General features: G+C 34.2%; 1 protein-coding gene across 9 annotated transcripts in view; it reads left to right on the forward strand.

Moving 5' to 3' along the window:
- The window catches only part of CYRIB (CYFIP related Rac1 interactor B), a 193,993-nt gene that overhangs the window by 132,161 nt on the left and 33,850 nt on the right, over nt 1-27,982 (forward strand). For 2 of the 9 annotated variants that reach the window (XM_043966666.1, XM_043966647.1), the window contains exons 3-4: nt 13,742-13,890; nt 24,550-24,632. The exons of 1 other annotated variant lie outside the window; for it this stretch is intronic. In XM_043966666.1, the coding sequence (XP_043822601.1) occupies nt 24,560-24,632 (73 nt within the window). In that variant the 5' untranslated portion in view covers nt 13,742-13,890; nt 24,550-24,559. Of the gene's footprint in view, nt 1-13,741; nt 13,891-23,556; nt 23,640-24,549; nt 24,633-25,323; nt 25,369-27,982 lie in introns of those variants that run through there. 6 more of the 9 variants (XM_043966701.1, XM_043966691.1, XM_043966684.1 and 3 more) reach the window with 4 other exon arrangements.

Here is a 27,982-nt window from a genome sequence, read left to right on the forward strand (position 1 = left end):
CTCAAAATGGGTTCATGATTTTGATATAAAAGGAGATTAACTGAACAGATTAGTGGATTATGGAAGCATTTACTTGTCAGATGTCTGCAAAGAGGAGGAGTTCATGACTTAATGAGAAAAAGAGAGGTTCATGAAATCAATAATTTAATTACATAAAAAGTTTTTGCACAAGCAAAACCAGCACATCTAAAATTAGAAGAAAAGCAGCAATCTGGGGGAAAAATCTTTGCAGCAAATTTATCTGATAAAGTCCTCATCTCTAAGATATATAGGGTACTGAGTCAGATTTACAACAATTAGAGCCATTTCCTAATTTATATGAATAGGCTGTTTTCAGAGTGTTGTTATTATCAGGGGCCCCCAAGTGGAAATCATGGCTATTGATAGCCATCTGAAAAAAATGCTCTAAATTGCTATTAATTAGAGAAATCCAAATTAAAACAATTCTGAAGTACCACTTCATAGCCATCAGATTCACTAACATGACAGAAAAGAGAAATGACAAATGCTGGAGAGGATGTATGAAAACAGGTATACTAAACACTGTTGACGAAGCTGTTCATCAGCTGAACTAGTTCAGCCATTCTGGAACTGTGCCCAAAACCTACTAAACTTCATACCCTTTGACGCAGCAATCTACTACCAGGTCTATACCCCAAAGAGATCAAAGAAAGAGGAAAAAGAATTGCAAGTACAACAATACATGTAGCAGTTCTTTTTGTGGTGGTAAAGAATTGGAAACAGAAATGATTGGCAACAAGCTGTGTTGGAATGTTAGTGCTGTAAGAAAGGGTGGGGATGAGACTTCTGTAAACTCATGCAAAGTGAAATGAACAGAACCAGGAGAACGATTTATACAATGACAGCACTCTTCTAAAGACAATCAACTTTGCAAGTCTTACTATGATCAGTATTGTGACCAATCACAATTCCAAAAGACTCATGATGAAACGTGCTATTTACATCCAGATAGAGAAGTGGTAGACTCAGAGTACAAATTGAAACATTTGTTTTGCGTGACTACATTTTTGTATTGGGTTTAATTTTTCTTGCCTTCTTAGTGAGTGGGAGGGATGGAGAATTTGTAACTGAAAATAAAATTTGAAAAAGAGGAAAAAAAAAATCCAGGTATCGAAAATATTCCTATTTTGGTAGGATTAAATCTACCTCCTCAAACCATTTTATCTCTACAAGGTTTGGTTGTTAATGGTTGGCCTCTTTTGGATTTAATTTAATATTATGACATTTTTGTTAACAAGTGAAGCAAAAACTTTTAATTGCATATGTACCTAAGAAGAGAAATGTGTAATTATTATAGTAATTGGCTTGGTAATGTAGAGCCTTTAGAATTTGACTACAATGGATAATTTTGAGATTCCTGTCCAGGAAATAACATTGCTTTTACTTTGTCCTGATGGTACTTAGTGTTTACTAAGTAGGGGAACATTGAATGCTTGTTGAGAAACTCAGGACTATTTTTCTCAAGCCAACATTTCTCTCTTGTTAGTAACTATATTATTCCTTACCACACTGGAGGCATTTGTTTCCATGGCCTCTTACCTCTCTTTATCACCTCCAAAATAGGATTTTATTCTTTAATTAAAACAAATGAGGGGCAGCTAGGTGGCGCAGTGGATAAAGCACCAGCCTTGAATTCAGGAGTACCTGAGTTCAAATCCGGCCTCAGACACTTGACACTTACTAGCTGTGTGACTCTGGGCAAGTCACTTAATCCTCATTGCCCCGCAAAAAAGAAAAAGAAAATGAGTAATACTTATGGGTTTAGTTCTTTTTTTCAGTCTTTTTTTTTTTTTTAAGTTTAAGACATCCCCTTCTATGTTGTTACATGATACAAAAACAACTGGTAGTCAGTCCCAACTTTGAATTTGAATATATCCTACAAGAAATGAAAGAGTTCCATTTTAGTTTCTTGTGCTTTTTTTAGTTCTTCTGCATTGAGACATATATTTTTAAGACCCTTCTAATAAATTTTCTTGGGTGCCTATATTCTAAACTCAATCCTTCAAAATTAAGATCTTTAGAAAAACTTTGCTAGCAAACAAAAGGAGGCAACACTCAAAGATAAAAGCAGAACCTAAGCATAAGTGCCTTTTTTGTACATGCTTAAATATACTTACATAACTTTGAATGTTTGAATTTTTATATTTCATGTAAATTTATTTTTTGTATGTACTAGTTTTTTCATTTTGTGTTCTCTTATGTGGAAGACTGGCCACTTAATACATCAAGTAATGTCATAGAGCCTTCTCAGAGAGACTAAATTCATTAAATAGGAAATGTTTGGACCTGCAGAGACTACGCAAACCTTTCCTTTTGATTTTATTCTTAAATATTAGAATACTGTTTTTATATATATATATGTATATATATGTATATATACATATATATATACATATATATATATATGGTAAAGGGAGGAGAGCAGTAGGTTAAGTTGGCCAACTCTGGGTTGGAGACTTGATATTTTAACGTTAATAACTCAGTCCATTTTATTGTTAAATTTTAAGACTTTTTACTCGATTTTAAGGACAACTAGGTGGCACAGTAGATAGAATGCCCAACCTGGAGTCAGGAAGAACTGATTTCGAATCTGGCCTTAGACCCTTATTAGTTGATTGATCCTGAGCAAGTCACTTCACCCTCTTGTCTCAGTTTCCTCATCTATAAAATGAGCTGGAGAAGGAAATGGCAAACCACTCCAGCATCTTTGCTAAGAAAACTCCAAAAGGGGTCATGAAAAATTGGACACAATTGAAAACAACTCAACAACAACAACAATGTTAGGTTATAAACTTCTTGAAAGCAGTGACCATCTCTCATATATGCTTCTATATTCTCCCAGTGCTTAACATAGTATTTTGTACATACTAGATGCCAGAAAAATATATGATTGTAATTAAAAAAAAAATTCTAATCATGCCCTAGAGCTACAATGGAAATAAATTTTTTGTCTGTGCCTGTCCTGTATCCTCCCCTTAAGTGACTTTTGCTACTGATGTGATGAAGACCTCTTTTTTACCTCATTTTGTAGTGGTTGTCTACATAAGACCTGTATGTAGTCAAAAATCACAATAGGACTCTGTATTTTCTTATCATAGGACTGTCAGTATAGTAATATACCAAACAGCCAACAACCCTTCCTTTGTGGTGGTAAGCATGCTTTATTCTTTGCTCTTTCCCCTTTCATTTCCTAGCCTCTGTATCTTACCTTCCCCCTCCCTCTGTCAAAACCAAAGCAAATTTAGGGGCAGCTAGGTGGTGCAGTGGATAGAGCACTGGCCCTGGAGTCAGGAGGACCCAAGTTCAATTCAGCCTCAAACACTTGAGACTTACTAGCTGTCTTAGCCTTTGGCAAGTCACTTAATCCCAATTGCCTCACCCCCCAAAAAACAAAACAAAACAAAACCCAAAGCAAGTTTGAAAAACATTTTGAAGTTGATAAGGACATTTAACATGGTATACTTGCTGTATCCATAGTACATACTATCCTTGTTAAATACATGCTTATTTTATTCAGGATCTTGGCTATGCGAAGTATTTTGTATTGGCAAAAAAGTTAGTATAGGCTTTTGGCCAGGATGTGGACATAGCTTTTTGTACAAGAGTTGGTGTTTTAATGCCTATAATCCTAGAGACCAGGGTTCTAGTCCTGTCTGTGCCATTAATTCCTACGACCTTCATGGTCTCTTCCAGTTTCCTCATTTTTACATTGTGGGTGTTGAACTAGACACTTTAAAAGCTCATTTCCAATTTTAACCATCTACAGTTTGTTATATTTAAAATTTATAGCAAGAAGATGGTTTCACATTCGTGAGAATTTAATATAAAAATAGAGTTTATCCCTTCCACATCTCGACTTTCCCCATTGTGGTTTTGATATATAGAAGGTTGGCATAAAGAATTAAATGGGAATTTTGGGGGGAGTTTTGTGGAAGCTGCAGATGACACATGAAGGCCAACAGATGAGGTATAGCCTATGAAGAAATACTCAACACAAATTTTACAATAAGGTATTATATATACCCCATAAAAGAAAAAGAAAAAAAATCAGACTTCTCTGGTATGAAGGGAAGGCCAAAATTTTTTACATTGATTTTCCAGATTGTGGGGGTACCTCAGCCCTAACCTCTGCAATGGGGAAGGGACGACTATCTGTTTTGAGATTCTTCATTTACGATTTTTGATTTATGATTTCATTAGCATGTGTTTTCTATTACTGTAAATAGCCCCTTATATGTCTTAGTTTAGATGGCTTTTCCAGAGCTGCTGTGCTTTCTCTTCTTCCTCTGCCTCCCCCTTAAAAAATTATAATTCATCACTTGATGGCCATGCTTAGCTTGATCCTTGGGTGACATACAGATACATACATACACATACACATGTATGTGTGTATATATGTATCTGGATACATGGATACATATTTATGTTCTGGTATTGGATCCATATTATAGGCCTTTCCATATTTTATAACCTGCTACAATTTTTGCTTTTGCTAATATAACCTTGAAGAATTTGTGGTAATTTCTATGCCATGAAGAGGCATCATAGTTTGATCTTTACTGAAAGAATTTTGGTATTAAACTTGATCAAATTAAGCATATATTGCTGGTACATTCATTTACTTTGTATTGTGATTTGCAGAAAATAAAAATCTAAGGTAGATGAATTTTCATTATCAGTGCTTTTTCAAAGTAACATTCAAAAACGATCTGACTTTAAGAGAATTTACATAGTAATTTCCTTTTTATTGTATTTTTTTTTAGTTTGTGTCATAGCAGTCATGTTTAAAAGCACAAAATCTCAGAATGTTAATGCTGTTTTATGCTAAAACATGTTTCTAAGGGGATTTGTGGAATCTTTTTACAAGAGATTCATAAACCCTATACTCTTATGAAAATGGTCATTTAAAAAAATCTGTCTTTAAGATAAAATAATAAGGCCCACAAAATTTTACTCATTTGCATTCTTATAGTACCTTATCTACTCATTGTATATAAATCAGCTTATAGTATAAGTGAAAAGTTATGGTGTTAAAGCAGTTGATTATAAAATGTGTTGGTCATTTAAGACTGTCCTTTTTTTGGCTGCATATTTACAATTGTTCAGACCTGTGTGGGTAGATGAGTTATTAATTTTCATAGGAGGTTTATTATTTTTAAGGTCTCTTTCAGAGAGAGAGAGAGAGAGACAGACTGTTACTGATTATCAATAATTATCCAGTCTCATAGGCTCATAGACTTGGACCTGAAAGGGACATGTGGTTCAGCCCCTTCCTTTTATAGATGACGAAATTGAGGCCCAGGAAAGCAAAAGTCACATTTGTAGTAATTGTGTGTCAAAGGTTACTCAGTTTCTTTGGTTCCAGAGACACTGTATTTTCCATTTTGCTTTGCTACCAAACAGAATCATAGAATTGTAGATTTGGAAGGGCTCTCAGAAGCCCCACTTCTGCCCAAAATAGGATTTCTATATAAAACATCTTTGATAAATATGTGGTCAAATGTTAAACATTTAATGATGACATAGAATACAAAATTAAAATATCTTGACCACATTCATCTTCAGATGTAATAAATGTGTTAAAACCCATGTAATTAGTACATCTTAATAATGCAGGAGCAGAGGTTCTTAACCCATTTTGTGTCAGAGAACCCTTTGACAGGTGAAGCCTTTGGACCCCTTCTCAGAATAATGTTTTTAAATGCATAAAATAAAATTCATAGTATTAAAAAATAAGCCAATTTTGTTATAAAAATATTTAAAAAAACAAGATCATAGACTCAGTGATTCATTTTATAGGTAGATTAGTTTAAGGTTAATTTCAGTTATATTAACTTTAAGCCTGTATTTTGACTTTTCCTTCTCTTAAGTTATATAAATCTCTAAGACTAGAGAAAGACTTTGAGTTTTCATATCACTGCTGTCACACTTGAGCTGTTTTCTAAAGGAATCGAGGGAATTCCAAGAGGCAGAAGTGTGAAGGAAGTTTATTCTAGGCATGAAGATAATTGAGTGCGAAGACACAGTGAAAGAATAGGGAGCATCTTGTGTGAGGATAGATTGCAGCAAGTAGAAATTCAGAAAAAGACTGGAGAAAGCCTTCATGGAGTAGGTAGGGCTTTTAAATGGGTCTGAAAGCTAGATAGTTATTTTATAAGGGAAGAGCAATTGGGGTGAAGATGGGGATGGACAGTGTGATACAAGGAAGTATGGTATATGCAAGGAAAGCCTAGAGTAGAATGTGGGCTCTGTGCCACAAAATTAAATAGGCAAAATAGAACTAGATAATGGAATAGATGGCCTTAATAGTCAGTCTGAGTTATCTAAAAATGGGAAATAGGAAGGGATAAATAGCTAATGCATTTGGAAGAGAGAATTAGAAATTCATTAATTTTTTTCCCCTTTTTGTTATGAACCAAATAAAGATCAAACATTGATTCATGAACATTTCAGCATGTTAAAATAAAGGATAGTGTATGAAACAACTTCAGTTATTTACAGTTTAAAAATATATATTAAATTTAACAAGATAGTTAAAAGGAAAACTAATCTTTTTGTCCCTGTTTGAACTCCTTTTTTTTCCTCTTATGTGAATTTAAAAAATATTTCATTGATCCTCTTTCTTTTTCTTTTTTTCTTTGGCATTCTTATTACTATTTACTTCCTCACCTGTCCATATTTACTTTTCTAAATAGAAGCTCTTTCTTTGAATAAGTATAATCATGTAAAGCATATTTACACAATAACCATATCTGGAGAGATTTGTCTCCTTCACCTATAATTCATCACTTCTCTGCCAAGAGGCGGGAAGCATGGTTTCGTACAGTTATCTGAAGTCAGTTTATTTATTTTTAATAAATAATAAACATTTTTATTTATAGTTTTGGGTTCCAATTTTTCTCCCTCTTTCCCTTCCTCCACTTTCCCCTCCTTGAGGCGGCAATCAGATATGGGTTATACATGTATTATTATGTGTAAAATATTACTGTATTTGTCATTTTGTACAAGAAAACCTGATGAAAAGAAAAAAATGAAAGAAAGTGAAAAATAGCGTGCTTCAGTCTATTCTAGCACTATCAGTTCTTTCTTTGGAGGTGGATAGTATGTTTCATCCATAGTTCTTCGGGATTGTCTTGGATCTTTGCATTGCTGGGAATAGTCAAATCTTTCACAGTTCTTCATCAAGCAATATTGCTGTCTCTGTGTACAATGGTCTCTTGGTTCTACTCATTTCACAGTACATCATTTCATACATGTCTTTCCAGGCCTTTCTGAAGTCATCCTGCTTGTCATTTCTTATAGCACAATAATATTCCATCACCGTCATATACCACAGTCTGTTTAGCCATTCCCCAGTCGATGGGCATTCCTTTGATTTCCAATTCTTAGCCACCACAAAAAGAACTGCTATAAATATTTCTGTACAAATAGATCTTTTTATTCTTTTTGGGGATGCCTGAAGTCAGTTTATTACATTGATCAAAAGTCCTTCAAAATTGTTTTCCCTTTCATTACTGCAATCATTGTATGAATTGTTCTTTTGGTGCTATTCGTTTAAGCCTTTGTCAGTTCATACAACTAAATTTTTCTTTGAATATATCCTTTTGTGTCCATTTTATAATTTGTTATGGCACAATAATATTTTATCACATTTACATCATAATTTGCCCAGCCATTCCTTAGTTGATGGTCACTTTGTTTTTAATTCTTTGCCACAACAAAAATGCTGCTATAGATATTTTATATATTTGGGTCCTTTCCTTCCATTTTTGACTTTTTTGGCGCATATGTCTAGCAGTGATGTTGTTGGATTAGATGATATACACAGTTTAATGACTTTTGGGGTATGGTTTTAAATTGTTTGGGATTGTCTTGGATCATTGTATTGTTGAGAATAGTTAAGTCATTCACAGTTCTTCATCAAACAATATTGCTATCTCTATGCACAACATTCTTTTTGCTCTTTTCACTATATATCAGTTCATACAAGTCTTTCCAGGCCTTTCTGAAATCATCATTCTTGTCATTTCTTATAGCACAGTAATGTTCCATCACCATCATATACCACAGTTTGTTTAGCCATTTCTCAATTGATGGGCATTTCTTTGATTTCCAATTCTTAGCCACCACAAAAAGAACAGCTATAAATGTTATTGTACAAATGGGTCTTTTTTTTTTTTTCATTTTGGGGATGTCTTTGGGATATAAACCTAGCAGTGGTATTGCTTGATCAAAGGGTATACACATTTCTATAGCCCTTTGGGCATAGTTTCAAATTGTTCTCCAGAATGGTTGAATCTTTTCACAATTCCACCAATAGTGGATTAGTGTCCCAGCTTTCCCACATCACCTCCAACATCCAATATTTTCCGTTTTTGTTATATTTTCCACTCTGATAGGTATGAGGTGATGATACTTCAGAGTTGTTTTAATTTGCATTTCTCTGATCAATAGTGATCTAGAGCATTTTTCATCTGATTAAAGATAGCTTTAATTTCTTTGTCTGAAAACTTGGCATTGTCTTGTGTGTGTGTGTGTGTGTGCAATTGGGGTTAAGTGACTTGCCCAGGGTCACACAGCTAGTAAGTGTTAAGTGTCTGATGCTGGATTTGAACTCAGGTCCTCCTGACTCCAGGGCTGGTGCTCTATCCACTGTACCACCTAGCTGCCCTGGCATTGTCTTTTAACATTTAACCTATATGCAGTCCACATATTCCCCTCAAGGCCTGACCTTCATTTCTTTAATTATACAATAATAACCAGGCTATTTATCTTTAGTTTTATACCTTCAAAGGCATACACATTGCTGTCCAGTGTAACGATTGGAATGACGCCACCTGCTGGAGACTTACTGTAGGAAAGCTCCAACATGAGGAGAGGGCCTCTGAGGGCAGGACCATGCGGCTTTCTTTGGCGTCAGGAAGTGATGTTGGCTTGTGGGAAGAGGAAGGGGGAGGCTGGCATGCTGGCTTGTTCTCTTTCCTGAGGACTCTGGTGGAGAAGAGAGCTAGGAATGCTCTCTCCCTTTAATAGATAGATGAATCTAGGCCTTTCTCTCTCTCTTTACCAAATTCTTATTCTCCTTAATAAATGCTTAAAAGCCTAACTCTTGCTAAAGCTTATAATTTATTGGCGCTCACTCATTAGATGTTTTAGACAGTATAGCTAGAATTTTAGCCCTTACACCGGTTACATCCTTAATCTCTGGGACTGATCACAGTTCTTGATTGCTTAAAAAAATCTCCATTGCACTTCCCATTAACTTCCTGAATAAAATTCTATGCTCCTTAGCTTTTCATTCAAGACCCTTTATAATTGAACTCCAGTCTTTCCAACCTTGTTGTATAATACCACTCACTCTTCATGTTATATGCTGTGGACACTGAACTCTTTATTATTCCCAAAATTTGTTGTTATTCCTTTTTGCTGCCTTTGCTAGTTACTTCCTTTTATCTTGAATGCTGCCATTATCTTTTTCGCATTTTGAATTCCATATATATATATATATATATATATATACATACATACATACACACATACACACACACATATATTTAATTTTTTTCTAGTCACTAATAAATCTGCCTTCTTAACTCTCCCACCCCACCACCTCTCACTTGAGAACTCACCCTCCCCCCCAAAAAACATGTATAATTAATCAACACAAATTTCTGTCTTGGCCATATTTTTTTTTTTTGCAGGGCAATGGGGGTTAAGTGACTTGCCCAGGGTCACACAGCTAGTAAGTGTCTGAGGCTGGATTTGAACTCAGGTACTCCTGAATCCAGGGCCAGTGCTTTATCCACTTTGCCACCTAGCTGCCTCCTCGCTACCTAGCTGTCCCGGCCATATTTTTAAAAATTGTCTTATTCTGGGGGGGCAGCTAGATGGTGCAGTGGTTAAAGAACTGGCCCTGGATTCAGAAGTACCTGAGTTCAAATCTGACCTCAGACACTTGACACTTACTAGCTGTGTGACCCTGGGCAAGTCACTTAACCCCCATTGCCTGCCCCCCCCCCCCCAAATTGTCTTATTCTGTACTTCATCTTTCTATCAGGAAGTGGGTAGTGTATTTCATCATTAGTCTTCTGGAATTGTGGTTGGCCATTATGCCATAAAAAGCTCCCAATTCTTTCAGAGTTGTTGGCCTTTACCATACTGCTGTTGTAAAAATTGTTCTCCTAATTCTGTTCACTTCATTTAGCATCAATCAGTTCATACAAGTCTCCCAGGTTTATTTACAACATAATAATATTCTATCATATTTATTTACCATAACTTGTTCATCTATTCCACATTTTATGAATACTTCAAATTCCCATTCTTTGCCACTTCAAACGAACTATAAATTTTTCTGTACATTCTTACAGTTTTTCTTAGGATAATTCCTCCCTTAGTCTACTCTTCTTCTAATTACCGTTCTCCCCATTCCCTCCTATTAACCTGTTGAATGAAATAGATTTATGTACCCAGCTCTGTGTGTGTATTCTTCCCTGTTTAACCTGTTCAGTTAAGAGTGAGGTTGAAGTATCAACCGTTCTAACCGTACACCCTTCCATGTTTGTAAAGATATCTACTTGTGAACCCTAATTATATGAAATGGTTTTCCTTAACTTTCCTCTTCTTTCCTTTCCTCCCCTCCAATGTATACCTCTTCCCCTTTCTTTCCTTTCTTATCTTAACATCATCAAGATATAACAGGGGCAGCTAGGTGGAGCAGTGGATAAAGCACCGGCCCTGGATTCAGGAGTACCTGAGTTCAAATCCGGCCTCAGACACTTGACAATTACTAGCTGTGTGACCCTGGGCAAGTCACTTAACCCCCATTGTCCCGCAAAAAAAAAAAAAGATATAACAGAACCATTTCCAAGGTTTGTCTAATTAGATTCTATGAGCTCTGTTCATGTAGGGCTCTAAGAGAACACATGAATCATTTCCCTTTATTGAAATGTAAGCAGTTTATTTCTGTTTACTTCGTTATCATTATTCATGTTTACTTTTTATCCTTCAGTCGTTTTCAGTCATGTCTGACTCCACTTAGGGTTTTCTTGGCAAAGATTCTAGAGTGGCTTGCCAGCTCATTTTCTAGGTGAGGAAGCTGAGGATTAAGTGCCTTGCCCAGGGTCACACAACTAGTGTCTGAGGATGGATTTCAGCTCAGGAAGATGAGTCTTCCTGACCTACCAAGCTGCCTTTTTTTTGTTTCTCTTAACTCCTGTATTTGAACTTGAGAATTTCTATGAAGCTTTGACCTTTTCATCAAGAATGCTGGAAAATCCTCTATTTTGTTAAATTCTTCTATTTCATTTCCTAGTTTTGATGGTTAAGTTATCCTTGACTGTAAGCCCAAATCCTTTTGCTTTCTGGATCTTCTGGAAAAAACTTCTGGGAAATACTGTAACCTATGTTTATAAAATATATAATATTTGTAATAAGACAAATTAGTTAGTTCATTTACCAAATACAGCTTGATTAAATAATGTCAAAAGAGAACAACAGCAACAAAAAAAAAAACCAGGATAGATGATAGCATGGCTAGGTGTATTTGGAACTGTTTGAATGGCCGGGCTTAACGAATAAGTTTTTAATCACTTGGTTTGACTGTGAATGTTTAGCTATTAGATGGAAAGATTTGATGAGCAGAGGAGATACTCTAGCTGCTTTCAAATATTGATTAGGTGGATTAGGATCAATGGCTAGAAGTTGGTGACTGGAATATATTAACTTGATCTGAAAAAACCAAAAACCAACACAACCCAACAACAAAAAACTTCCCAACAATTTGTGCTGCCTTTTGAGGTTTTGGGTTCTTTATCTCTGAGCAGAGACTAGATGACCTCTTCTTAGGGATTTTGTGGAAAGGACATCTACTACAGGGATGGGTTTGAATAGTTGACTTCTAAGGGCTCTTCCATCTCTCTTTTGTGATTCCATTAAGAAGGAACAGTATTTGTGGTCTCCTCTTTTCCCTACCCTCATTCTCTTCCTCCCTTCTTTCTCCTTCTTCTCTACGAACAAATTTTCTTCAGAACATCCTGGGGCAACCATCTCAATAGCCAGAAGAAACATTTTCTCTGGTCCATTTTGACTTTCACAGTGGAGGCCTATATTATTTGGATGTCCCTGCATTTCGTTTAGAGACCTGAATTTTTAATATGCAACTAACATTTATTAAAAAACAAAGTGATTTCATTTTAGAAGTTATAAGTAGATTGCAAGCTTTTTGAGGACAGGAATTGTTGACTTTTGGTCTTTGCATCCCTAGTGTTTAGGATGTACCTTACCCATAGTGGGTACTTAAATTTATTCACCCAGTCACAGATGTCTTGACAAAAGGGTGTGTGTGTGTGAGAGAGAGGGGGGTGGGGGAAGGAATTGAGCATAACACATAATTTGGGCTACATCTTCCTGTGTTTGCTGTACACATTTTAATCAATTTAACTGTATTTAGTAATATCTAAGCTCTTGTTTTTAATAGCTTTTATTGACAGCATTTAAGAAAAAAATTGAATGAAAATAGTCATAGCTATATTTATATTTTTTCCCCTATAGCTTATTTTTTTATATGAACAAATTACTTATCACATAGCATTGTGGTTCCATGTGTGAGAAATGTAATATTAGCTAACTGTATCTAAACTTACTACAGAAAGATGCATCTGAGAAAAAATGATCATAAAGTAAATTTCTCTAAGCAAAATGGCATTTTCATGTTTATGCTACAAGATTAAAGCTGTATGGTCATAGAAGAAAATGCATAAATGGGCTTGATTTGAACATATTTAGTTCAAAGATTGAGATACTGATTATTATTATTTTTTTTAAGTCTGGAAGTACTTTTGCAGTACTTGATTTGTAAGGAAGCTTCTTAAAAGCAAGGATTGTATCATTTTTGTCTTTATATTTCCCCAGCACTTAGCACAATGTCTGGCACTTAATAGTAGGAATTCTTTTTGGATTGATTGCACATACTCTTAGCTCTTCATTTGTCTCCCTTACATTCTCTCCAGATGATAGGAATTTCCTTTATGCCAATCCTTAGGCTCCACACTCAGTGTTATTGTGACTTTGGATTGTTCAGTTTGATTTAGTGATTGCTAGTCTTGCTTTTGTGCTACCCTATGCTGTTTCCACTTATCTTAAAAAGGGTCCAAAATTACCAAAACAAAATACTTTTCATTCACTTAAAAAAATAAGTATGTGCACTCTGGTACTTGAGGAAGAAAAGTGAGGATGTCTTGAATTCAGTCAACAATAAAGTTTCCATTGCGAAATAAATCATAAATTGTATGTCAGAATATGTACATTTCTTAATAGCATATGTTACAACCATCACTCTGGACCAATAGAATTTATTTTCTGGTCTGTGTCACATTGTAGTCTAAAAATTCCTAAGATTAAAGTTTTGTACAGTAAAATAGAACCTTCTTTATTGATTTTGTTGGCTTGAAATTTCAGAAGGGTGGGCTTTATTTGAAATAAGGAATTTTAGTTGTTATTGTGGTGTTCACACTAGAGTCAGTTAATACTTCAACTAATTTAGCCCTTTATAAAGATCATAAAATCAAATCTATATTATAGCTTGAGTAGCAGTAGATTTCATTTCAGTCTCATCTCATAAATATTGAATGGACTGAGTTGGGTCTGTAATACAAGTTTTGTTAAATTTTTGTTTTAGTATATTAATACAAAACACATGAAAATAATTTCCTCCTTTTAGCTGCTAAGACCTGAGTTCGGGGTTGTTTCCCCTGCAAGATCTGATGACTTCAACATCCTACACAGTCCTGAGAGCCCAGATTCCTGTTCTCTTTTAGGTGTTAGTGATTTTATCAAGAAACAAAGAATATTGAACTCTGGAATATGCAGGTAAAATGCTTTTCCATTCACATTTTATCCATGCTACTTCATTTTGGATAGTAATAATAATAATAGGTGGCACAATGGTGCATAACACTTGCAAAGTTTGTTTTTCTGAAAATTGTTGTTGTTCTTTAAACTTGGCTAGTCACAGGAGATGACTAAGTGTGACCCCTTTTGATTTTGCATACAAAGGAGTTACTAAAGTGTCATGTAATGACATTGTTATTATAGGATAGTAATACAAATAGTAGCCAGTCAACTTGTAACATTTTAGTACCACAGAGTGTTAGAAGTAGCTAAGAATATAAACCCCGTATTTAAACTTTATTTACTTTCTTTAGTAAGTTCGTTTAAAAGGAGAAAAGTCTGTTTTTAGACTAGTCATAAAATAAGAATCATTGTCGATACAGAGTAGTCTACGCAACTAAATGACACAACATAAAGCTGCTACAGTTTGTTTTATATACTGATATCACTTCCCAAAAGAGAGATGAATGTGTGTTAAATAGATTCAGAGAAATTCTTTACTTCTAGGTTGCCAGTTAGAACTCGATCTTAACAATTTCAGGCCCATATTATTTTAAAGGGAATGTTCTGTGTACAGTATAGCTAATGACTCAGAAACTTTGATAACATAGACAATTTATGCTGTTTTGTAGTTTTGAAATCACACACACACATAACATATTTGCATCTTCCTAAAATATTCATTTGTTCTCTATTTTTCCTTTATATTATGGTCTTGTGTTATTATCTAGCAATGAAGAACCTTTTGAATTAAGGTTTCCTCTTGTGTTTGACTATATAAAAATATTTTGCTTTATAAAATTATAGCATTTAGAGCTGAAAGAGACTTGATATAAAATCCAACTTTTATCTTTTTTTCTTGATACATTTTATTTTGATTATATTTTGTTTGTGGGACAGCACCTATCTCAGAGTCAAAAAGACCAATGTTCAGGGTTCTGCCACTGACATCATTGCCTGGTTTTATGTCCCAGGGCAAGACATTTAACCTCCCAGTGACCTATGCACCTCTCTCAGATCACAAGTTGCAGAGCAATAACTGTCTATGTTGGTATAAAGCTTCCCATCAGGATCTCCCTAAATCTGAATGAAATTATAGGTCCAGTAAAACAAAATTCTTTTTGCTCCCATCTAATGTTAACAAATCATGAATAATGGCCAGAGGGGAGAAAAGGCTGTAGCTTTGATTTACTTCATATAGTCAGATATATAATATTAGGAGGCTATTTTGATCTTAAGTATTATTAAAAATAGTTGGCTTCTTAATAATGTCTACTATGAGCCAGACAAGCATGCTAACAAATTTTATCTCATTTTATCTTCACAACATCCCTGAGATGTAGGTGTTATTGTTATCCTCATTTAATAGTTGAAGAAACTGAGACAAACAGGTTAGGTGACTTGCCCAAGGTCACACAGCTAATAAATCTTTGAGACAGGATTTGAATTCAAGTCATCTGAATTCCAGGCCCTGTATGTTTACGTTCCAGGCCTATAAATGTTTACGCTATTCCAGAATTTCTCTGTTCTTTAGTTTCTTCACTTTATAATGAGGTTAGACTTTGATGATCTTATATCTGTAGTCAGTTCTGATCTCTAAAAAGATTTTTTTTACTGTTTTATTTCAATCAGATAAAAATAAAATAATTTGTATTTATATGGTGCTTTAAGCTTTGCAGAGCACTTTACAAATATTACCTCATTTGATCCTTACAAGCATCCTAGGAAATAGGTGGTAATGTTACCCCCATTTTACATATGAGGAAACCAAGGTAGTAAGAGGTTAAATGACTTGGCCAGGGTCACAAAGCTAGTATCTGAGGCTGGATTTAGACTTGCCTCTTCCTGACTCCAGATCTTACAGTCTTATCCACTACACCTCTTAGTGCTTCTGTGATTTGAATTTAGATTTTGGAATTTATTCTTTTATATAGAAATTAGAAATGTTATTGAGGTATTGTTATTTGGTTAAAAAAAAATCAGTTACCTGTACAAGTTCTCCTAAAATCTTTTTTTTTCACTTTGAAAAAAGTTAAATAACTTTTTGAATTTTTATTTTTTGTTTGTTTTAAATTTTACTGGAGTCCTGTTAACCTTTCTTGACTTCCTTATATCATTTGTTTTTGGTATAAATTTTTGTTTGTTCACCACTTAATCTGACTAGTTAGAATATTTTTTTAGACATACTGATACTTTTATGCAGGTCAATTGGAGATTTACATAATTTGATCTATGTTCTATTTATAAAATAAAAAGTTTTTTTTTGCAAATTCTAAACTTTTATGTTGAAAAATATCTTTTTGCCTTAAAGAATTTAGTGTATAGATCAGTTGTAGAATAGACAACTTAGCTTATGTAATCAAGTTAGAATTATTAAAGAAAGTGTGTATTTTTGAAGGTTTTTTAATTGCAAATCTAGTTTAGAAATACATTCATAAACATGTTAAAATATTAGAATATAATCTTAAAGCATTGAATATTGATTTTGTTACATTTTTTCTTTTAAGACAAATTTTAGAACAAAAATTTCAGTTAACTTTTTCTGAAACTTTAAACAAATTATAGTAACAGGAAACAGAGAAAGGAAGTAAGAAATATGGCTTTGAATAGGTCAGTGTGAAGTTTTGGGCATTGCAAATAAGTATACAGTGCCTTGTCACCAACATCACTTCAAATTTGATGTTGATTTTGACCTTAGATCTAAATACTCAAGAGTCTGAATGTACATTGATATATTTTGGTTAAGATATGGTCAATTTAATTTTTATGATGCTTTTCAGTGCTGACTGTGTTCAGCCTCTTTCACTTGTCTTGGAAGAAACATTCATGACATATAAGCATTTCGTTTTATTAATAATCTCATAGAGGCCTTTAGCCTCTTTAATTTCTTAAACTGGTACTATATCTTTTCAGTACTTTAAATGATCCTATTCTGTTTCCCGGCATAAAAGCCCATCTTTTTAGATATAAATATTATCCTGTTGACACTGTATTATTATGAATTTTGCAATGCCATAGCCTCTAAAAGACCTGAGTTGGGGCATGGCCCAAAGTCAACAGTTTATTTCCAGTGATGAGCTATGCCTAAGAAAGGGGCAGCTAGGTTGTGCAGTGGATAGAGCACTGGCCCCGAAGTTGGAAGGATCTGAGTTCAGATCGATCTCACACACTTACTGGCTGTGTGACCCTAGGCAAGTCACTTAACCCCAATTGCCTTAAACATCCAGGGCCATCTCCAGTCATCTTGATGTATATTTTGCCACTGGACCCAGATGGCTGTGGAGGAAAGAGTGAAGACAGTGACTGCACAACCCTCCCTCACTTAAATACAATTCACTGCAAGTCATGACATCACCTCTCAGATGTCATGGTCCTCTTTGGGAATGAAGGACAAACAACAGTGACTAAGGAATGACATGAGGAATTTCATTCAGGAAATAGGTGATCAGAAAGGGAAGGGAGGCTGGATGGTCACATAGAGAGAGTGAGGGAAAACAGTTTATATCCCATTTATACCCATGAATTATAAAAAGGCTTAAGAGTCTTCTGTATTTGAGTAGAACATAGTATAATAGATTTAGACCTCTAAGGGATCTCAGAGGTCAGTTAATCCAACCTCCCTCATTTTATAGATAAAGAACTCAGCCTCAGAGTGGTTCAGTTACTTGCCCAGGATCACATAGGTCATAAATAGAGTTGGGATTCAAACTCATGTTCTCTGACTTCAAATCCTGTGTATACGCTTTATTCTTTTTTTAATTTTTTTTTATTTTTAGTGAGGCAATTGGGGTTAAGTGACTTGCCCAGGGTCACACAGCTAGTAAGTGTCAAGTGTCTGAGGCCAAATTTGAACTCAGGTCCTCCTGACTCCAGGGCCAGTGCTCTATCCACTGCGCCACCTGGCTGCCCCCTCTGTCTATACGCTTTAAATTGTATTACCATACTGCCTCTCAAAAAATAATGTTTTTCAACCAAAAAAGTAGAGTAGACTCATCATATAAGTGCTAAATTTAGCTACCAAAAAATTCTAATCAGTTCATGATGACAAGAGGGTCCATGTCATACAATTAAGTGCATTGATTTCAGGCAGCAGACAAATGTTGGATTAAAAGAGAGAATGTTCTTTTTTTGGGAGGAATCACATGGTGGCAAGATTCCTTTATCAGATGGTAGAACTGAGAATTCTAGATCAGATAGGAGAACTGGTACTGTCTTTCACCAGGTTGATGTCTCCTGAAGGTTCCTGCCAGATGAGATCAGGATCTGGCATTACCTCCTTGCTTCTGTGGCCTCTGTATTCAGCACAGTCTAGTTACATGGGACTTTGCCTCATTATTTTTGTTTCTTGTTTCAGCCTGCACATTCCTTTCTTCTTTTGCTTGGCTCTCATGGAGGAGTGGACATTGAAAAACAAAATGGGGCTAAGAACAAGAGCCTCTCAAAATAATTTAACACAGGATGGTTTAGCAGATCCCTGAAAAAACATGGATGAGCATTGTATGAGAAGTCATGAGTGGGTTGTGATTTGTACCAATTGAGGGAATTGATCACAAGCATTTAAAAACACCTATTGGTTATATAGTTACAAAGAATGAAACATTCAATAATCACATGTAGAATTTATATAAATAAGAGAAAAATAAAAATAAATGCAAGGTAGTTAAACACAGGGTAGTTAAGGAAGAGAAAGGCACCAGGAGTTGGTGGGGAAGCAGGAAGAGGGGAGATCAGGTAAGACTTCAAAGTACATTTGAAGTATGTGTCCCATATGAAATCCTTTAAGATCCTGTTTTCCAGAGGCTTATATTTTTATAGGGAGGTTTATAAACTGGTTATTTCTTTTTTCTTTTTCTTTCTTTCTTTCTTTCTTTCTTTTTTGCGGGGCAGTGAGGGTTAATTGACTTTTTTTTTTTTTTGTGCCATCTAGCTGCCCCCATAAACTGGTTATTTCTAGTAGCACTGACAGTAAAGTTATACCTCATTAGGACTATATTTCAACAGCTGAAAAAGAAATGATTAGCATTTATATCATTGCCCCTCAAAAGCAATGTAATTGTTAATTGTGTTGTCTATCATTGACCACAGGCTCTGCAAAATAAAAAATAACCATAAAAAAAGAGTTGGACACTTGTAAGAACTTGGAAGATAGGTTTGTAATAATGCACAATGTAGCCTATGTTGTGAATGTAACTCATTTCTTCTTCTTTTATTTTTTTTGGTGAGGCAATTGGGGTTAAGTGACTTGCCCAGGGTCACACTGCTAGTAAGTGTTAAGTGTCTGAGGCTGGATTTGAACTCAGGCCCTCGTGAATCCAGGGCTGGTGCTCTATCCACTGCGCCACCTAGCTGCCCCCAAATGTAACTAATTTCTAACCTAAAGAACCTGGTGCCTATTTTTGTTTGGTCTAGGTGCTAAAAATGGGTCTTTTTTAAAATAATGCTTTATTTTATTTTAAAATCTAAAAATCATTAGTACATGTGATGAACAGAACAGGCAGAGGATTTGGCCTTCTAGTTTATAGTGTATCAGATGATTGGTCATCTAAAAGATTTAATTGATTAAAAGAATTTGAAAAGTCAGGATGCACATTGTTTGAGGAGGGGCAGGGCGCAATTTGGCTACTGTCTTATTGATTTTTGTTACTCCCGTCAAAAATGGTAGTCATTTTGGTGCCTGGTATTTTGTGTATGCCATGTTTATCCAGTTTGAGTTGTGATTTGTTTGTAGAAAGTAGGAATTTGTTTTGGTTTCTAGCGGAAAGCAATGTTTCTCTATGGACAAATTTACATTATAACTTCTTTGACGATATGAAATTATTTTTCTTCATAGTGCTTTAATGTTTTGCATATCGTTGTAAATGTTTTTTTGGGGGGGTTTGGTGAGGCAATGAGGGTTAAGTGACTTGTCCATGGTCACACAGCTAGTGTCAAGTGTCTGAGGCCAGATTTGAACTCAGGTCCTCCTGAATCCAGGGTGGTGCTTTATCCACTGTGCCACCTAGCTGCCCCCTGTAAATGTTTTTAATAGGTTGACTATTCACAATCATATGGTTAAAAAAAGATTAATAAAGAGTTTTTTCTTTGTATATTATGTTTGGTTCCTACAGAATTATCCCTTGTTTTCTCTGCTTTAGTCAAGAATGGAACTTAAGTTTTTGTTTTTGTTTTTGGTGTGAGGCAATTAGGGTTAAGTGACTTGCCCAGGGTCACACAGCTAGTAAGTGTCAAGTGTCTGAGGTCGGAATTGAACTCAGGTATTCCTGAATCCAGGGCTGGTGCTCTATCCACTGCGCCACCTAGCTGCCCTGATCTTAAAGTTTTAAAGGAAACATCCTTACTACCATACTACAAAAGTTGATATTTGTAGTCTCAGTAATTTTGTGGGAGTAGGTAGTAGTATTCCCATTTTACAGTTAAGAAATCTATGCCTTAAAAAGATTATGTCTTGTTTCAGATTAGAGGATTAGATGGCTATCAAATATCACAACTAAAACTTCAACCTAAAGTTAATTCTTTTTAAACTCTACCACTAGTGCTATTTCCATATTAGCCTATGCAGTTTCCATCTTTTGGTACCTTTAGTGTTGATCCTATCATACTACTACTATTGTTATATACAAGAAGTCCCCAGTTTATACACAGTCTTTTTATATCATAAATTAAAATAATTCTCTCTTCCCTCACTGGGGAGGCCATCAACCTTGTTTTCATAGGAGCCATTTTGGAAAACCTTAGACCTTTTGGAGAAGTGAAGTTTTAAAGTGGATAAAGGGAAAAGTTATGAAAAGTAGGATTAGTTTAAAAGAAACGACACTTTCCCCATTTGAGACCTGACTTCTTCCACAATTTTTGATTTTTCAGAGGTATTTTGTTACCTTGATAATCTACCAAGTAGAAATTCATTGGGGTTTAACACCTCTTCTTTCAGAAATAGTAATAGAAGGATCAATTAAGAGTCCTTCACCTATTGGTGGGAATTTAGAGTCTGGCCAGATTGGTTTCTTCCAGTTTCTCTTGATGTTTTCAGTCCTGTTTCATATTAGATACTTATTTCCCCTGTTCTTTTCTTATTCTTTTCCATATCTGTATTTTCTATTATCCTTTATGCCTCCTTGCCTTTTTCTTCCCCACTCGACTCCATTTCTACTTATGGGAATTATTCTCTTTCTTTAGGATCCAAAGTGATATGACCATGATGAAATTTTCTCTTATCCTTCTTAACTCTCACATCTCCTTTCCCCTCTAAAAAATAAGTAATTTGTCCTTCAATTTTCTCATAGCACTTTACGTGGATCTTTCATTTGAACTTATAGTCTGCTTTGTGTTAATTATGTATGTATATGTGTGTGTGTGTGTGTGTGTGTGTATATACACACACACACACACACACACACACACACATATATATATATATATATATATATAAACTCATTCTCTCATTAGGTTCCAGGCTCTTTAAGAGCAAGAACTATGCCTTATTTAATTTCTAAATCCCTAACACCTACTATATAGTGCTTAATGCTTGCTAAAGAGAATGCCAACCATCTAAGGTTTACCATAGTGAGAGGATGAGAGTTTTAATTAGGGAAGAAGTAATGTAGGAAATTTTGGAGCATGGAATACTTTGGGGAGGGTACTATAGGCCTGGTTGGGGTACCATAATGGAAACCTTAAGGCTGAGGATACTGTACATCTGAGGGCTTGGGAAAAGAGAAGTAGTACTGTGGTAGAAGAGTAGGATGAAAAGATAGATGAGAGGATGCTGCTGCCTTCAAAATTTTGTAATGATCCTTATATGTAGGAAAAGGGTACAAAAACTGTTTCTCCATGTCATTGTCTTCTATTTTGAACCTAATTACTCCATGCCTCTAAGATGCAGAGAACATAGACTATGTATTTCAACTATGTAAAGAAACAAGTCATATATGGGCTACCCTGGGAACCTAAGAAACTCATGGAAAATACTAATTGTAAGTATCAAGCAACTCATATATAAAGAACCTTTGAAAGAGCCCATTTGTAAGCTGAGTATTTCCTTGTATCCCCAGTGGCTAGCATATTTTAAGTGCTTAATGAATGCTTATTGATTTCTTGAAGGAAATTGGTGGCAAAAATTACTAATTACTTTGTGACTTTTGACTTCCTTATAATCTTATCTCCTATTTTGCTTATCCCTATAAGGAAAAGTAAAGGTTGTTTATTAGTCATAAGGAAGGATACCTTTTTGGGGGAGTAAATTTAAAGTGCTCGGAATTCTAGATTGCATATTAAAAATCTCATCAGTATTAGGATTCCATTTAGTGATATCCTTGGGAAAAACGATAGTTATCTGGATAACTTAATATCTCTTTATAACAAGAAACCACATAGTTTTGTTACAGTTATAAAATTATATTTTATAAATCTTATAAATTCTTTCATTGACTAGAACTAGTATAGAATTGTTGCTTTGAAAAGCTTTGGAAAAAACCCTATAACTGTGAGGGTAGTGTTTTTCCCTTAAAATTGAGACATTATATGTTAGTAATGTTCCTACGAATTCATATTTATATGTTGCTCTTTAGCCTTTATTCTCTCAAAATGATGTCTAAACTATGTAATGAGGTGACACTTAGACATCATTATCTACAGTCTTCATATGCTGAGGACAGTACACTATTTTTTTCAAAAAAGGAAAAAGAATTCTAACACTTATTAGCCAATAGGCTTGTAGTTTTTTAAAGATCTGGAGCTTGCTGTATATTTCTATCTTGATTAAACTTTGATGTAAAATAATACAGCTATTTTTTTCCCTTAAAAACTATGTTTATTAGAATTGTCTAGGCCATGGCTTTAACGTATCTGAAAACTACATAGACCGGGGGTGCAGAAAGGAGGAGATTACATAGGTATAATGTTTATTATAAGATAGAGTGCTTTGTAAGATAGTGACACATAACTGTGAATTATTGTTATAGAAAAGTTGCTAACTAGCTACTTTTAGAGAACCCCTAGTCTAGTTTGTTTTCTTTGGTCTTCTCTATATGCTTTGTCTCGTGAGAATTTAGTCAGATTGTTATTGAAATCTAACAAGGATATTAGAATTGAAATGTTCTGTGAATGTACTTTTTGATAGGAAAGACTTTTATTCCGTGTGTGAAATGGAAGGGCAGGAATACGAGAACTTTTGGTAAAGGTGAGATTAACTAACAAATCTGTTTAGTTGTTAATGACTTGTAGTTCAGAGTAGGAATATATTTAATAAAAAAGCAAGAAAAAAATCATTATGATAGAGAAATCTACTTTTGATACTTTTAATTTTAAGTTGAAGATTTTTTTTTTATTCCTGGCTTCAATATTTTATTGGAAGACCTGTCAAAAGTATGTAATGTAGTGACAGATGTTGGTAATAAAAAAATATTCCAAGTATATGGAAAATCTCATCTTATTCTTTTTTATATGATGTAATTTTTTTTTTTTTTGAGATGTGCAAAATCGGGAGGGGCAGGAGACAAATATTTCTGTGTTCCCACCTCTTCAGTTGCAAGAGCCCATAAATCTGCACCTGCTGGGAGCCGTGGAAAAGCCAGCCCTCGATGTATCCCAGGCCTCTGCTTAAAACTTTTTTTTACTGGAACTAAATGATGTTGCCATTTTTATTTTTAGGTTTGCTGGCATGGGTAATCTCATTAAGGTGCTAACCAGGGACATAGACCACAATGCAGCACATTTTTTCTTGGATTTTGAAAGTAAGTCTCTTCAGCCTTTCACAGTTGGTGCATACTGATAATGGTGAAACATTGTTTATTTCTACCACCACAGTGAAGGCAAGCCAGTTTGTTGGTAAAACATGGAAAAAAGAGGTTGCATGATTTTTCCTCTAGTAGTTGCTGAACATTGTCATATAATTTTTTTGGTTTTTCATTTGCTAATATCATTTGAGTCTTTGTATCCAGTGCTGTCCTCTCATTGGTCCATGAAACAAGTAGCCTTATGATGAAAATTCTCATTGTGTGACTTTAGTGACTATGTGTGCTTTAGTGACTATGCTGAGCAGTTTGATGGTAACTATGGATACATAACCAAATCTAGCTTAGTTTTGTTCCATTACCAGATGGTGATTTGATCAAATGATACAAAATCAAAAACTTGATCTTTGTAATGGTGTGGTCCAAAATTTTTAGAGTACAATATATTGGCATATAAATTTTATAGAAAACTTTTAAATTAAAGGTAAGATATACTTATGAGTCTTTTAAAAATATTCAATTTTAAGATAAACTAAGCATAATACAAAAATTACAATGAAATATTTTTGATCACATAATAGAATACAAATGCTCAGAACACTAGCACTATTGGAATACTGAAAGAATTGTTCACTATAAGGCCTTTAATCAAAACTCTTAGGAAAAGTTTGAGAATAAATATAGTGACAGTCTGCCGTTTTATACAGGAAAACCACATTTCACCTCTAGGTCCTTCAAGTCAATACCTTGAGAATAAGGGTTGTTCTCTGCCTGGTCACAGAGTGGGGAGCCTGAAGGATGAGTTCATACCTGAAGAGCTTCCCTTTCCGCTTTACTATTTTTCTACTATATTTCAGATGTACCTTTTTATAAAGGGATATTCTCTCTTTTCTCATTCTTGTCTTGACAGGTACCTTAACATGGGGAATCTTCTTAAAGTTTTGACATGCACAGACCTTGAGCAGGGGCCAAATTTTTTCCTTGATTTTGAAAGTGAGAAGATGATTTTATATATCTATTTCTCTTTGCCTGCAGTAGACTGCGTTTGTCTTGCACTAAATGAATGTCTTCACTTTGTCATCTTTATAACTGCTTTGCATGACTGAGCTATGAATTGTTGAATAAAATTTCTGTTGCCTTCTTGAAACACCCCATAATATTTCATTCATCAAATTGAGATAAACATTTATTTTGCTTTATTGCAGTGTAGCTAAATCTATAAGAAGGATATATTCTCTTATTTCAAGATCTATCAATACAAACATTTAAATGAAATCATTTTGGTGGAAATGACATTAGAAAAGCATCTCCACATTTATTAGGAGAAGCAATATCTGGGGGCAACATGCTGTATTTCAAGATAACTTCACCAATCTTGAACTATTTTGTTCAATATTTTATATATTTCAATACTATTTTGTTCAATACTTTAATATCTTATTTTAAAATTTGTTCATGAAGGCCATTCACAGCTCAGTAATTTGGGCATAATATTAAAAGGTAAGTGTGAACCTAATTTAGTCAATTTTGGCAGAGAATTGCCTACTTTGTAAAGCTTGAAATTTTTAATGCATTTTAGTCATATACTCTTTGTCCCTCTTCCCCAATTGATCTAAATGAAAATTAAAAAACAAACAAACCAACAACCTGGTTCACAAACCTTTAAGTAATTTGCCTTCTGTTTGTTTTATGTTGCATGACCTATTGTAATATGGTCTAAGAATGGCAGGTAAGTGTAATTAATTGCTGTGCATGTGGAATTGCTTTGCTTTTTGGCTGTCGGTATTGCTTTTAGCTTGTTCCTTTCAATTTTTAAAAAATGATATCCAATAGTTGTTTTAGTTTGTATGTTGCCATTTTAGCTGAACTTAAAAAGAAATTGTTAGGAAAGGGTGAAGATACTTAATTTAGGCCCTCCATTATATTTTCTTCACTTGTATATAAGTTTAAACCCTTTTGAAGAAACAACTGAAGAAAGCAAAAATGTAAAACATTTCTGGTTAGTGATGATAATCACCTACCAGAGAAATAATTGTCTCTCTTTTTTAACAAGTTATTTTATTTCCCTAGATCTAAATATAGTTTGCAATGTTATATACTGTATAGTTATATTTTGTGATAAGTTTTGCTTGTTTCTGTCAACCAGGATCAGTGAAGAGGAATAGTGATTTATAGCTAATCTGTATTTTAAAGATGAATTTTGTGGTCTGGTTGGCCAAATATTATATGTCATTAGTAACACAATTCTAGTTTAAGAAATTTGTCCTTTTGTGCTAATTTATAGCACTCTCTTTAATTTTAGTATCAGTAAAATAATTGTCAACCGTTTGCCAAATATATGAAGACTAAATAACAATTTCCTTTACCCTTCTCAACAATTATTGAATAATGCTATTTTAAGTGCATGTTGAGCATGTATTTTAATGGCATCAGCTTGGGGAATGATAAGCAGATTGCTGATATTAAAGATTACTTTTTTAGATGAGGCTTTTACATTTCAGCTGTATTTTTGTCCATATATGTCTGTTTAAAACTTTGTCTTGTATTTATATCTGCTACTCTGTCTCCTGGCTTATTCCTTTTCTTAATTTCAAATGCCTTGCATTTGCAGAATCTTGGCTTTAATATGGTCAGGATCTTGTTCAAGACTTGGCACTTGATCTTTGTATAAACTTAATTTTGTGCTATTGTGGCCCAGTGAAGAAGAGTGAATTTAATATAATATTTAGAATAGTCTTGGTCTACCTCCCTTTGGGGAAAGAAAAATATGTTATTCCAAATCTGTTTCATAAAATTCAAGTAGATGATTTAGTGAGAAAAAAAGGTCCCCAACAATGTCAGCGAAGGGCTAATTTATAAATTTTCTATAAGTGAATACATCAAAATTTGAAAATGACACTTAATTCCATATGTGATCAAATTTATACTTTTTTGTTTAATTTAACTTGTTTTCTGGGCAGAGTTATCATTGGGAATTTTTAAAAAATGTGTAGTTTGGCCTTTGTTAGCACTGTTTTTCAGTTTAAACATGTATTTTACATTACATTCATTAGTATAAGAATAATTTCCAGTTTACCTCATTTTATGAGATACATCTTCATGAAATTGCACAGTCATCTTAAAGAAGCAGTTAGTAGAGGCACTAACCTGTACCCTATTTGTACTACAATCAGAGTAGTTTGTTTTCATGTCAATTTTTAATCCATTCTCAGTTTGAAAATTCAGAGAGGATATTTGTTCTTATGTGTTTTATGTAATGATAAAGAATAGTTGAATATATTGTATTTTGGAAAATAAGCAATTTCTAGCATTTAAAGTTCACTTCTGACAGCAACTTTTAGATCATATATAACTTTATATCATTCTATTACGTATTTTATGTCATTTAGAATTTTTATAGTTTTGTATGCCACTATAACAGAAATGTGTTATATATATAAAATTAGAATTAGGTGAGGCTTAAGTTAGAAATAAGTTTGCATTTCTTTTTGAATATTCATTAATTTAGAATTTTTGAATATTAGTTAAATTTTATTTCATAAAGTAGGGATATTTACTTTTTTTAAATGAATGTTATTATGCCACCATTTCAAAATTTAAGAACAATCCTCTGATCACTTGTATTTTATGTGCAGATTTTCATATATGAGGTTTACTTTAAACTTAATCAGTTTTTTGTATATAACTATTCCATGTATTTGGTAGTGATTATAGGAAGAGAGGAGAGATAGTTTGACTGCTTGATAACTTAGTCTCAGAATCAGGAATGCCTGATTCTGTGCTGCCTCTGTGTGACCCTGAAGAAGTCGCTTAAACCTTTTTCAGTATCCCAAAGACTCCCAAAGACTATACTGGGAACTGACTACACCAACAAAACCATAGGTATTATTTAATACAAATAAAAACAAAAACCAAAAGCATTAATGACAACATACAATACTAATAAAAGACAAAGTAAGAGCTTTTTCAAGGTGTTTTATAATAATAATATTCTATATAGGGTGACTATAAGATAATTCAAATCATTTAGCCTATTGGAGCTAAGAGAGTATGCATAGAATCATATCTCTCTGTGTGTATACATATATACACATACTTCCATTTTTCTCTAAGGAAAAATAAATCAAGGAACCACAGTGAGTTTGAGGTGATCATTTTTAAATCAAATGAGAATTTAATTGAACTATCCCTTTCTGCTTAGCCACACTTTTGTCCTAATTATTATTGACAGTATTATTTTAACATTATAATATACTGTCCCTTCTTTCTGTTGAAATCTCCTGAATTCTCTTCCCCTTTCTCCAAGATCTCCTTTTTATGTATATCTTTTATCCATTTTACTG

The sequence above is a fragment of the Dromiciops gliroides genome, chromosome 1, assembly GCF_019393635.1.
Source record: "Dromiciops gliroides isolate mDroGli1 chromosome 1, mDroGli1.pri, whole genome shotgun sequence".
Lineage (NCBI taxonomy): Eukaryota > Metazoa > Chordata > Mammalia > Microbiotheria > Microbiotheriidae > Dromiciops > Dromiciops gliroides.